The 13387-nt window shown below is 35.6% G+C and overlaps 2 protein-coding genes across 2 annotated transcripts; one reads left to right on the top strand and one right to left on the bottom strand.

The window, feature by feature from the left end:
* Positions 1–342: 342 nt before the first annotated feature.
* LOC142548657 (putative glycerol-3-phosphate transporter 1) lies at positions 343–3331 on the bottom strand. The gene is made up of 3 exons (XM_075657116.1): positions 3202–3331; positions 1215–2274; positions 343–1107 (listed from the first exon to the last, which is right to left on the bottom strand). The coding sequence occupies exons 2-3, from the start codon at positions 2224–2226 to the stop codon at positions 548–550; spliced, it is 1572 nt and encodes a 523-aa protein (XP_075513231.1). The 5' UTR covers positions 2227–2274; positions 3202–3331; the 3' UTR covers positions 343–547.
* A 5559-nt stretch (positions 3332–8890) lies between these two features.
* Positions 8891–10646, top strand: LOC142547994 (cell number regulator 6-like). The gene is made up of 3 exons (XM_075656368.1): positions 8891–9234; positions 9712–9980; positions 10309–10646. Exons 1-3 carry the CDS (start codon positions 9117–9119, stop codon positions 10534–10536), a joined length of 615 nt encoding a protein of 204 aa, XP_075512483.1. The 5' UTR covers positions 8891–9116; the 3' UTR covers positions 10537–10646.
* Positions 10647–13387: the final 2741 nt, after the last annotated feature.

Below are 13387 nucleotides of genomic sequence, written 5' to 3'. Positions count from 1 at the left end.
CTCATGTTTAGATGACTTTTTCTCTCTAAATTATAGATACCCAAAAAAAATCACATGCTTGAAAAAATTCGTTAGTTTATAATTATAATTGAATAGCATTGTTTCAATAAACACTGTCACTCTAAATATTTAGTAGTGCAAAAAAATAATTTAATTTTGAAATTATCGAAAGTTGAATGATAGCCGATGAGAGAAAAAAAAAATGAACAAGAAATTAAATACCTAAACTCGTAGCAATATCCTTAAATCCAACAAGAAGATTTGTAGAGTGGCACTAAGAGCAGCATTGTGACATAGGTAGTGGCAATTCAAGTTTACAAAGAGTGCATTACCATAAAAATCGAGAGAAGATACAATTTTACATTTCAAGAAATTATATAATATAAATGTGATTGAAACTGATTTCATTTGTACAAAACATATTATACAATCAAGAATCTCAAACTCAAAGCCACTCGCCCTTTTCATTTATCTCGCAACGGGGATGCTTATCTCATTTTTGAGCACACAAAAAAATCCAAATCTACAAATCATTCTCGATCGATCATCACACTTCCAAAGGTGGAGGACTTGATCTCGGAATCTCTCGTGCCCTTGATTCTTGAATCTTTGTGGTCACCTCCGAAACCACAAGCTTTGTAAGGAGCAAACCGGCTACCAGAGCTGAACCCATCAGCATTGTAAAAACAGCACTCCAGCTCTGAGCTGATACATACCCCGTCAGAAGTGGTCCTAATGCTGCTCCAATCGATCCGGTTCCATCAATGATAGCAGTCACCGTAGCCAACGCCCGTGCATTGCCTTTCAATGAGCTATGTGTCCCCAGATCAGCCGAAACAGCCGTTGTTATAAGAGCATAAGGCCCGTTTACAAATAACCCAGTAATGAACATAAGTATGATGTTTAATACCATGGACACATGCCCGTAGTTTCTGTAAAGAAACAGAACTGGTATCGCACCATACATGAAGCTAGCGGCTGTTATTGCTCTAGCACCAAGACGATCAGATATGTGGCCAGCTAATATCCCTCCGATCACGCCCCCGACATCAAAGAGTGTCGACAAGTTTCCAGCTTCCTCATTCGTTAAGTATCTGCCCTCGACAGCTGCAGTATCACGGTATCATGTTAAGTTCAAGAATGGTTTGAATATTTGCGTTTCTACAATTAAATGCACAAAATAAACTGGATCGAATGCAAGAAGATCAATTCACCTGTGTGGCTGATGTAAAACGGAAGCCAGTAAAGGAATGTGTAAGCCACAAGTTTTGCAAAGAAAAGGCACAGAGCAAATGGGGCGACCCCGGGAATCTTCCATGCTTCTAGGAATCCAACGGCGGATCCTTTCTCCTCCGACTTCAATCTCAAGAGGGGTTCTCTAATTTCCTCTAGTGCTTTTCTTGGAGAGAGCACTTCATCGCTATCATCCACTCCGGCTCCGACGGATTCAGGACTAACCGGTAAAAACAAGAACAGAACGATTCCCACAAAGGTTATACCTAATCCAGGAACCACCAAGGACCAACCCCATCCGTATTTCAACATCATCGACGCAACTAGAGAACCGGTTATGTTACCAAGAGATGTATGAGCATTCCAGATACCCATTATAAGTCCCCTCTTCCGTTTCCCAAACCAATTTCCAACGACTGCAACCACGGATGGCCAGCCGGTGGACTGAAACAATCCCGCAAGCATTTGAACTATCAAGTAGTAATAAAAAATATGGATGTTCGCCCAATATCCAACCCCAAAAAGGGAAGTAAACAAACCAGTTCCCGCCATTCCTATCGTTAAAAATATTCGAAGATTCATCCTATCCCCTGCATGCCCCGAAAAGAACATCCCGACAGCATAAACGAATAAGAAAGCCACATCAAGTTCACCAAGCAACGACGTCCCATCGGAACCATTAAATGGTTCCCAACCAGCTCCAAGAACATAGGAACTCTTCATGCCATACGATGGTCTTTGAGAATAAGCCCTTCTCCATGAATAGGACGATTTCGAGTTTACATTAGGCGACTGGGGATCAAGTGCACTTTTCACGATGCTGGTGGTTTTTCGAGTAGCGTGGTAAGATAAATAGGCGAAAAATGTCAGGATCAAAACAATGGCCTGATGTGTTTTGTAAGAAACGGAAGATTTTTTAATGTACTCGACGAATCGAATTCCTGGAGGCTTATCATAATTTACTTCTAAAGCCGGTTCTCCGATTGAACCCATTATTGGAATTTAGCAGCTGCCCTTTGTATCCGGTAGAGAATAGGCAACCTGGGAAAATGAGATTATCGAAACTATCGAGAAATCGAATGGGATTTCTAAATACAATAGCTTTCATTAAAATCCCAAAACGACAAACAGAAGATCAAGTAGCCAAGTGGGCAAAAGATTTAGGAAACAGACACAAAATAACTCCAGGATTCAAACAAGCATCATCAAAAAGGAAATACAATTTTTAAAAATAATAATCAGATGTTGACTTGAAAATAAAGCTTGAATCACATAAATTCCAGGAATATTCTCCACAAAATAGTCTTTATTCTCACAAAAGCGGCCCTCAATTTCTCTCCAACACGCCAAAAAAGATCAAACTTGAAATCTTGATGCATACATTTCATGTAAACTAGCTATGACTTCACCCGATTGTCCTTTAAATAAATCAGAGCTATATTTACAGCTCAAAAGGGTAATTTGCAAAAAGCTTATGTGAAAACAATTGCCTAAATCCAATCATTCTTAAATTTATATATGAAACGTGCACGAAAACTAACTAGCTAAAAAGCATTCTTGCTAAGATATTACATATACTTTTTAATCATCTGTACATAAAAATATTTCTAAAATAAAGTCAAAATGAATATTACTCGATTTAATTTACCAAAATCTCTACGTCGAAAATCTTCTTCAAACACTTTTGATTTATCGTTATGTATATAATCATTAAGAAAATATATTCATATAAAAAAAATTTAATAATCTATTTTACGAGTCTTTATGAATTTTAAGGTTCCAATCCAAGAAAATAATATTATATCACGAAAGAGAATAAACGGATAAAGAACTAGATTCAGACAGAAGTATGTGAACTCTTTGGAATAGAAAAAATTAAAAATTCAAGAACTTCGTTGCAAAATCTTGGTATTTGCGCAAGATAATCTGAGAAATAAAAATAACAAAGAATCGGGATGGAATGCATACCTTGGATTACCTCGAAATAACAAAAGTAATCCTTTTTTCCTGTCTGAAGTCTCTCTTTCTTTCCAAGCTTTATAGACTTCGGTGTTACAGAAGAAATAGCTTTTGTTTTCTTCAATAGCTGAGGTTTATACCGTTCTTCTTAAAGATTAGAGGAGTTTCGGAATCTCGAAATTACCCTTTCCTTCGTTAATACTTAATAGAGAGCCTCTAGTTTGATGACATGTGTGAGTGGATATAGGAGTCAACGTGTAGTCTCGCCCCAAAGGAGAGAAAAAAAAAATTAAAAACCACTTAGTCGTACAAATCGACAAATATTTTTATTATAAAAGTGTATAAATTTGGACAAAAACTTGTGTGATGAGACGGATCTCTTATCTGGGTCATCCGTTAAAATTTATTATTTTTTATTGTGTATATCGGTAGGATTGACCCGTCTCACAGATAAAGATTCGTGAAATCATATCACAAGAGACATACTCGATAAATATAAGATACATACGAATTTGAAAGGACGGACATCTTTAATTATAGACTTATTTGTTACTTTTAAATAAAATTGGAGGAGGTCGAATTTTAAATAAAAAATGAATTTTTAGGGACCTCGACGCTAAGATCCAACCAAGCGGGGGTTAGCATGTCATTTCGGTAGGAGCCGTCCTTAATTAAATTACGCAATTTGCAATGTGGATATGCGAATCTTGCGGGAGCTTTATCCCTTTCGTGTATTCTCTCTCCGTTTTGTGCGGGCCCCGCATAATCGAGCGTATGTAACACTTTTTGTTCGTGTTGTCCATATAAACGGTGTCTCTGTCTATTAACGATCATATATACGATGATTGTATAAGCTCAATATAATTATTTAATCTAACTCGATTAATTATTTATTTGATTAATAAGAATAAGCACAATTTAATAAGTCTAATTCGATTAGTTATTTGTTTAGTTTTAACGTTATCGAGGATCGGAATTTGAATTGTGTTTGCGAAAATCAAAGTCCATTAAGCACTTCTAAAAATCTATAGATAGAGGAACTCTCACGCAAGTCAATGTATGTTTTTATTTTTATAAAAATTCTTTAGTTCTCTGAGTTTTATTTGAACTATTTACTAACTTGAGCGTCGGAATGGTTACGTCGGGAATCCTTCTGACGCCCACTTGACGAGTGTTCGTGACGCAGGTGACGATTCGCAAATTAACTATATATTGTCTAAGTGGATCCGTTTACCAGTCAAGTGAACTCATTTACAAGCCAAATTAACCAGTTACTAATTAGTCGAATCTCACGTGTACAATCTATGTTACTCATTTATTTTAATTCATCAAAATCATCGTTTTTCATATAAGTAATATGGATCGAGCAATGTTTGGCTGTCGTTGGCCGGTGAGGTGGCGTCATTGGGACGTGTGTGACATATTCTATTGGCTACCACGTGAATGCATGTCCCAATCTTGTCATAAATATATGTTTTTTTTATATAGAATAATGTACCAATCTTGTCATAAATATATGTTTTTATATAGAAATTATGTCATGTTTTTTGGTTCGGGCGATTTTTGAACGTGTATAAAAATAGTCATATTAATAATAACTTTTTTAATTGATATTACAAATATGAAATCAAATACATTTGAGTGAGTTATTTTTTTTAATAAATGAACAAAGTTATTTTGTTAATTAATCCATATAGTGAGACACGTAATTTATTTATTTTTTGTTTGTCTTCCTGCTAGTCTGGCGATCTCCATATTCCGTCTTTGACCTTGCTTAATATCATTGCAACTTTGTTTTGGAATTTCAGCTCGTTGGTTTTTTTACCTTAGGACCAACCTGCTCAACCTTGGAAAGTATTACTGGTCAACCTGCTCAACCTTGGAAAGTATTACTGGTCAACCTGCTCAAGTCCCAATACAACATCTGATACGACCGTGTGATGGTTCATCAAAGCTGGAGCTGTCACCTATATATGTTACTCGGTCTGGTTCATATATTCGAAGTCCATCTTCAGCAGAACAGAAAGTAGTACCAGTTGAAAACAAGAGGAATCCTCGGGGCCCCGCGGGGAAAGCTCGAAACGGGGATAGGGATCTCCGATTTTTTCGGTTTTGGTTCCGGTACGGGGATAGGGATCTCCGATTTTTTCGGTTTTGGTTCCGGTTCGGGGATTTAAAAAAATCCCCGATGTAATTCGGGGCGGGTATGGGATTACTATCCCCATCCCCGAAATCCTCGAAGCCGCCCCGAAAATAATATAAATAATAGTATTATTAATATTAATAATATAATAATATTATTATTTTTTTAAAATATTAATAATCTTATTATTATTAATATTGATATTAATAATATCTCTAATAATAATAGATAATAATAAGTTTTGGTTTGAGAAAATCTTTGAATTCGTCATCGTCTTGCCATATTATTATTTTTGAAACGGGGGTGTGGACGGGGATGGGAAGTTGATCCCCGAAGTTTCGGGTTTAGAGATTCCCCGAACCCGAAAAACGAGAATTGAGGCGGGTTATGAGGGTGGAGATGGAATTCGGGGATGGGAATGGGATGGCAAACCCGCCCCCGCCTTGGCCCATTGACATCCCCAGTGAAGTTTACAAATAACCCAATTATTGGCAGAACGGATGACCCAACTATTGGCGCTCCAACACATAACGGTGGAACCTGAGCTCTGATACTATGTTAAGATTGAAACTTGAACCTAACTCAACCCCAAAAGCTAGCTCAAGAGGGAAGGATTGTCCAATACCATATATACAATGATACCATGTTAAGATTGGAACTTTGACATAACTCAACCCCAAAAGCTAGCTCAATGAGGGATGATTGTCCAAGACCATATATACAATTCTCATATATTTTATCAAACTGATGTGGGACAACTAACACTTTGCAGTCACGGAGTTTCAATTAAAATTTTGATTTTTTTTAATTTCAAATAGTTAGATTACATTATTATTACTAAATTAATGAAGATATATAATTAGGGAAATTGTCGTTTTAGGAAATTAGAGAAATTGTCTTGATGTGTTTTTACTTCTATATTAAAGTAATACAGACTAATATCTAATTTTGAAATTATTCATAATGACAATTTTTTGTTTATTTATTTATTTCCACTATATATTTTCTAATAAATTTTTATTTTAGTTTAGTTTAGACTTTAGATTGTAAAATATTACAATATAAATTAACGTACTTGAATTTATATTTTCTTAAATAATTACGTACGTGACAAAGACTCTGCCTAATCAATATTAAAATTAAAAAAGAAAATTTAATTTAATCAATGGTAGTATTTTGCATGCAAAAACTTGTGTGAAACAGATCTTTATTTGAATAATCAATGAAAAAGTATTATTTTTTATTCTAAGAGTATTACTTTTTATTGTAAATATCGGTAAGGTTGACGCATCTCACAAATAAAGATTCGTGATACAGTATCACAAGAGACCTACTCACACTTGCATCTTAAGAAATATTGTGAAAAAATTTATATGATTTTATTTTATCCGAAATTGATAATCAATTCTGATCAAAAGATGGCACTCCAGTTTGCCATTGTAGTAACTTACCTGAGCTCGAGTTTTCAATTAATGGAAACTACGCACAGCAGCAAGGCAATCTATTTCCGGCAGCCTCGCCGCTCAACCTGTTTTTTGGCGGCCCGCTTGTTCGGTAAGTGTGGATTTTGATCATTTTATGGATCCATCATAGCATTAGCCTATTTGAAGGGAAGCTTTGGAAGAGATGTCTAGAAACTACAACAATCGGGAGAGGCTTGTTGCAGCTGTTTGAAAAAAGAGAAGCTTTGGCAACTTTTTCATCAGCAGTCGAGGAGCCGCAGAGCAGAACGGATTTAAAGTTCCACTATTGATTTGTAAGCCACTGCCCGACACATTGCGGCGCATGAAATGGTCCATAATACCCTGATAAGTTATGATGGAAGCGATTTTACCATTTTACCTCTTTTAAAACCATTGCATAGCAGGCATAAATTTGGAAAAGAAATAAACTTCAGCGTTTTTTTTTTGCCTTCTTTTTTTTTTCTCGGAGAGCCATCCTTTGTTTCATTTGTAAATGAACATCAAATACGGTGAAAAACCATTTTAGTAGATCACGGGCAGAGCCATGTGTTGCTCCGCCCGACGGTAGTCCGGATAAAAATAAAAACCTTGCTCTGCCACTGTAGTAGATCGATGCTTGTAACTTTTGAAACTATATTGCAGGCACTCAGCAGTCAGCATTCCTATAAATGCAAACAAAATGATACGATCAATAATCTAACGAATCGATAAATAATAATCTGATGAATTAAATAGGTAATAGTTTGAGGGCAGCAATGAAATTAAGGCAAAGTTAAAACAACTATATTTATATTATTTATATAAAAAAAGAGAGATATTTAAAAAAAATGATTTGTAAGGTGATATCGATACGTAGAAGATATTATTTTGGCATGGTTATATATTACTTCGGAGGTGATATCGATATGTAGAAGATATTATCTTAGCAGATTTATCGCAAATTTTAAAAATATTTTTCTTTGATAATAATATATTTTGTATTTATAATAATAATATATTTAATCATGTCGAATAAAGAAATGACATTTTTGATTTATCTGCAATACGCGTATGGTTTAATTATTAATAATTTAATTATATTATTTGTAAATTTGTAACTATTTATTTTAAAAACTTTATTTATTCAATAAGTAACTAAATTTATATTTTGAATTATATTGTTAATTGAATAATTAATTGACTATTTATTCACAACTTTATTAATCGACTAAATTTGTGATTTTTTAAAATAGTTAATTAATTACATTCGATTAAGTTAGTAAGTTTAAGTATTAAAATAACAATATTAAATATTTAAAAATCTTAAAGTAATTTTTAAAATAGATTTAATTATTTTTATTTCACTAATATTTTTAGTAAATATCAACATAGAAATTATTTTAGATATTAATATTGATATTTTGATTATTGTGTTTAAAAATATTATTCTGTTGAATAAATTAGTTGTTGTGAATAAAATAGTAAAAAATATTTAGAGAATATTTTTTTAATTGTAGAATTTAAAATTGATAGGTTGAAGATAAATTTTGTATTTGTAGAAGAAATTATCCTATTTTGAAATTTGTGTTACAGATAGTTTAAAGGTTTGGATATGACCTCACACGGAATAAATCCCTTCTAGAATAGGAATAGAATTAAACTTGAGCTGCATAACTCAGCAGTCACTCCAAATCCGTTGAGTTGTATATCTGCAACGGGACATTGGCAAGTGATTTATACATCTGTTTAGTGTTTTTGTATGCGTGATGTGTTGTACATGTGATGTTTTTCATTCTGTTTCGTGTGTCTGAATAATGTACTTGAAGATGGATCCATTCTTTTATATTCAAATCTTTGTGGGTTTTGCTAGTTGATTCCGTTTGCGTGTATGTTTCAGATCTTTGGGAGGATGGCGGAAGAACTAACCATCCGTCTCGGTATGTAAAGTTGAAGAAAGATCAGGCGCCGCTCGAGGACATTACACCAGGCGAGCTTAATCAACCAATCTACGTCCCAAAGGCTCTCCTCTCTCTCTCTCTCTCTCTCTCTCTCTCTGTGCATATCGTGTTCTTTATGCATATCTCTACGTTATTTTTACTTAATCAAAGTTAAATGGATGATCAGGTGAGCCCCTGGAAATGGCTTGATGCTTTTACGTTATTTATTTTTATGTAATTATGGACACTACGATGATTGGTTCGACTTTTCTCATCCGGCTGACTTTTCATCCATCCCAGCTGCGGTCATTTGCTGCAACTTGCTTAGAAAAATAATTTTGTTATGCACAAGTATTGTTTCTGTGCCAACCAAGTGTCTTGTCTGAATTTGGATTCTACCTGATGCAGTTGCATGTCCGGTGTGATGAATGCAGACAGCCTTTGCCCGAAAGCTATCAAGCTCCTGCAGATGAACCTTGGAGTACTGGGATTTTTGAATGTTCTCAGGATACGAAAAGTTGTAAGTTCCATACATGTTCAATGCAAAAGAGACGTGAAATTTCTAAATTTTTATTGCCATCACTCGATCATTAAGTGAAACAACAGGTATCTTAGCATTCTTATGTTTCAAGTATCAAAATATTGTTATTTCTGGACTCGAAGGACAACTTTTATCAGCTATTTTTTAGAAAAGGTTAATTTTTTTGTGGGGGATTAATATTTCATGGCATGTTGGAAATGAAAAACAAACTATTGATCTCTATGGACGTCTTCATCAATATAACAAAGAGCAGCGTTATTCGAACTTGTAAGATTGTCTTTTGTTTACAACTGATCATGCACTCAATCGCAATCATTTCTTTTGTATGTTTCCCACCAAAAAAAATGAAAGAAGAAGTTATACTACAGTACTGGTATGAGTACATAATCTACTCAAAGTACATGTTGCAGAAAGTTGTGTAGTTCAAGAAGTTAAGATTGGCTCTGCATGGAACAGGTCGGACAGGGCTACTCTGCCCGTGTGTCTTGTTTGGCCGTAATGTTGAACAAGTGATGGAAGATACTCCATGGGCCGAGGCTTGCATTGGTCATGCCGTATTTGTAGAGGGTGGCATTGCATTTGCACCAGCAACGGCAGCCCTTCATGGTTTTATTGACCTTAGGACAGCATGTATAATATGTGAGAGTTTGCTTTTCGGCTGGTGGATGTGTGGAACTTATTCTGGCCTTATGCGACGGTCATTGCAAAAGAAATACCATCTCCAGGTGATCTCTTTTCCCCCTTATGGGACATGTTGTTCATATGTACTAAAAATATTTATTCCTGTTTCAAGTTCAATGCACTGAATATGATTTGGTTTATCCTTCAATATTTTTCGTACAAATGGCCTTATTTACGTTGCCAACTATAATTCTTCTGCCAAATAGTTGGTTTGTTGTAAAGTTGTTCTTTGTTGGCTACTTGTTTTCCGAGGGAAATTGATCTCTTTAGCGATCATCAAAAATTGTGACTGGATTATGTGCTCAATGCCACACACTCGAGGCTTTATTGGAAGTTGATCAATGTTTGATCATTTTTTCTTGTTCAATGCAGAACTCACCATGCAACCCTTACATGGTGCATTGCTGCTTGCACTGGTGTGCCTTGTGCCAGGAGCATCGGGAAATAAAGGGACGTCTATCAGACGACACTATTATGCCAATGACAATTGTAAATCCACCTCCGGTTCAAGAGATGAATGTTTCTGGTGACACTCGGGATTCAGCTTCGCCCTCGTCGAATGGCGCGGAGCAAGTTCATGTAGAGATGCAGCCTTTGTAGACTTGCTTGATACAGAAAATAGATTGTAGTACTTCATAGACTTTATGTTCAAACTATTTTCGATCATTTTGAATTGCATACTCCCCCATCTTCGACCATATGCAGTGAAGAGTATTATTTATTTTATTTTTTGAAAGAAGTTTTAGTTATTATATCAGGATAAAAATTTTATTTTAATTTAGTTTGGTTTAATTTTGTTTTTGAATTAAATTGATTTTGCTCATATTTTGGTTAAGTGGAATTTTGCCTAATTTAGATAATATTATTATTTATTCGTTTTCGGGAAATTGGCCTTCAGTCCCCAGTCGTCGATTTTTTTTTGTGTTCAGTCCCTGGGTACTTTTTTGGTACCACATTTCCACATGAAGTGTACCACATTTTGTATGACATAGTACCACAATTTTGTGGGTAAGGGAGTGAACCCAAAGAAATGTTTTGATTGGGGATTTTTCACCAACTTCCCCTATAATTTTTAACTTTAGATTTATTATAAATTTTTCGAGAGATCTCTTATGAGACGGTCTCACGAATCTTTATCTGTGAGACATGTCAATCCTATCATATTCACAATCAAAAGTAGTACTCTTAGCATAAAAAGTAATAATTTTTCATGGAATGACCAAAATAAGATATCTGTCTCACAAAATTCGACATGTGAGACTGTAAGGATCGTGTATCATATTATCGTAAATCATGTGTGATTATCGATAATTTATGAAATTGTCATGTGATTATGTATTTGATGTATATCATGACAATGGAATTGAGAAAATGAATATTAAATATGAATTGACGTTGTAAGAGCTCGAGTGGAGAAGCCGGACGCCAATATAGTACAAAAATTTATATTTGTACAGAACGTGTGGCGCCCGGGCGGTAGAAAATGACCGCCCGAGCGCCAGGATATGTAAAGTTTGTGTTCAGGCAGAACACTTCGCGCCCGAGCGGTAGTTTTGAGTTTTGACCGCCCGAGCGCGATACAAGTGGTATTTGGACAGAACATGCCGCGCCCGAGCGGTATGTGACCGCCCGAGCGCGGTACAAACAAAACTCGGGGGCAGAACGTCTCGTGCTCGGGCGCGAGAATTCTACCGCCCGAATGCGAGAGAGATGAGGATAAGAATTAGATTTCCTTCTTTCCTTCTTCATTTATCCTTCGACTACTTCGAGAGAATACGAGATAAAGTGATTTCTTTTATTCGAATCGACTTCGAAACGCTGTCTAAACGCGAAACCAATTATATATTCGGAATCGTCGCGTCGAGGGCTTCTGACTAAGGTAAATTTCTTCTGGTTCCAGCAGCTCTAAATATCAAAGTGCTGGAATAACATGTATTTGAAGTTGAAATTCCTATATGTAGTAGAATAACCGACAATAAACTCATATTCGAAGTCGGAATTGAATTATGATATGATTATGATTTGATATGAATTTTTGAAGTTTCAAAAGATATTTGAAACTCATATTAATGATTTTGGATTATGTTATTGATTGGAATGAGTATGTTATTGATGTATATAAAGTATTATACCGATATCTTCAGGCTATATCAACTGGAAACGAAGAATTGAGGTATGTTGCGATCGGGTAACATACGACATGTATCTGTATTATATGATATATGTTGGATTGGTTTGATTGATTGGAATGAGAATACATGTCTATATGCTTTATTTATTGAGTTTATGTGGCATACATGACATTGTGATTGGAATATCGATGTATAAAATAAATGTTTTGTTAACACACATCGTTTGATGCATACTTCGATACATGACATGCACGTTGAGCTATGATCCTTGGATACCCTGATATGATTTGATTGGATTATGGGGTTTGTGAACACAATGCTATGTTTGATATTATATGACCCTTAAAACATAGATATTTGTGGCCCCGACGATTGATATGAGATTTGGGATTTGATGGCGCTTCGTCGACGCTATCATACGAGTATCCCTTATTGAGGCCGGTATGCCAGCTTGAGCATTGATTTGATAGCGATTCGTTTGATTCTGACATGTACTCAGTGGATGGGCATTTGACCTGATACCTCCACGACATACATGCATTGCATACCATATATCATTGTTTAGATACTTGTGGTATATATGATGATTGTTCCATACGGAGCTTTGCTCACCCCCAATGGGGGCTGTTGTTGTCTTTGTGTGTGGACAATGGCAGATGCTCCAGCATATCAGGAGGCCGGAGAGGGTACTTCTGGAGGGAGTCATGGTTGATTTGAGGTTTCGTGGTCTTTCCCAGTATATATGTATATGTATCTATATACCGGGGTATGTCCCGATGATATGAGTTTGTTTGTATGTATTTGATCTGAATTATGTGTGGGCTTGGTTTATATTGTGACGTGTTGAGACGAGACTATATTATATACTATTTTTAGTATTATAATTACAGTTGACACGTTTTGGGCTCATTGTAAAGAAATTTTAAACTCGTTTTCCGCTGTAATTAGTTTGATTAGGGTTTACTAATTACAGCGGAAAACGAGTTTAAAATTTCTTTACAATGAGCCCAAAACGTGCCAACAGTAATTATAATACTAAAAATAGTATATAATATAGTCTCGTCTCAACACGTCACAATATAAACCAAGCCCACACATAATTCAGATCAAATACATACAAACAAACTCATATCATCGGGACATACCCCGGTATATAGATACATATACATATATACTGAGAAAGACCACGAAACCTCAAATCAACCATGACTCCCTCCAGAAGTACCCTCTCCGGCCTCCTGATATGCTGGAGTACCTGCCATTGTCCATACACAAAGACAACAACAGCCCCCATTGGGGGTGAGCAAAGCTCCGTATGG

The sequence above is a fragment of the Primulina tabacum genome, chromosome 6 (assembly GCF_025594145.1).
Source record: "Primulina tabacum isolate GXHZ01 chromosome 6, ASM2559414v2, whole genome shotgun sequence".
In the NCBI taxonomy this organism is placed as follows: domain Eukaryota; kingdom Viridiplantae; phylum Streptophyta; class Magnoliopsida; order Lamiales; family Gesneriaceae; genus Primulina; species Primulina tabacum.
The sequence above is the reverse complement of the archived record's forward strand: the minus strand, read 5'-3'. Positions and strand labels throughout refer to the sequence as shown.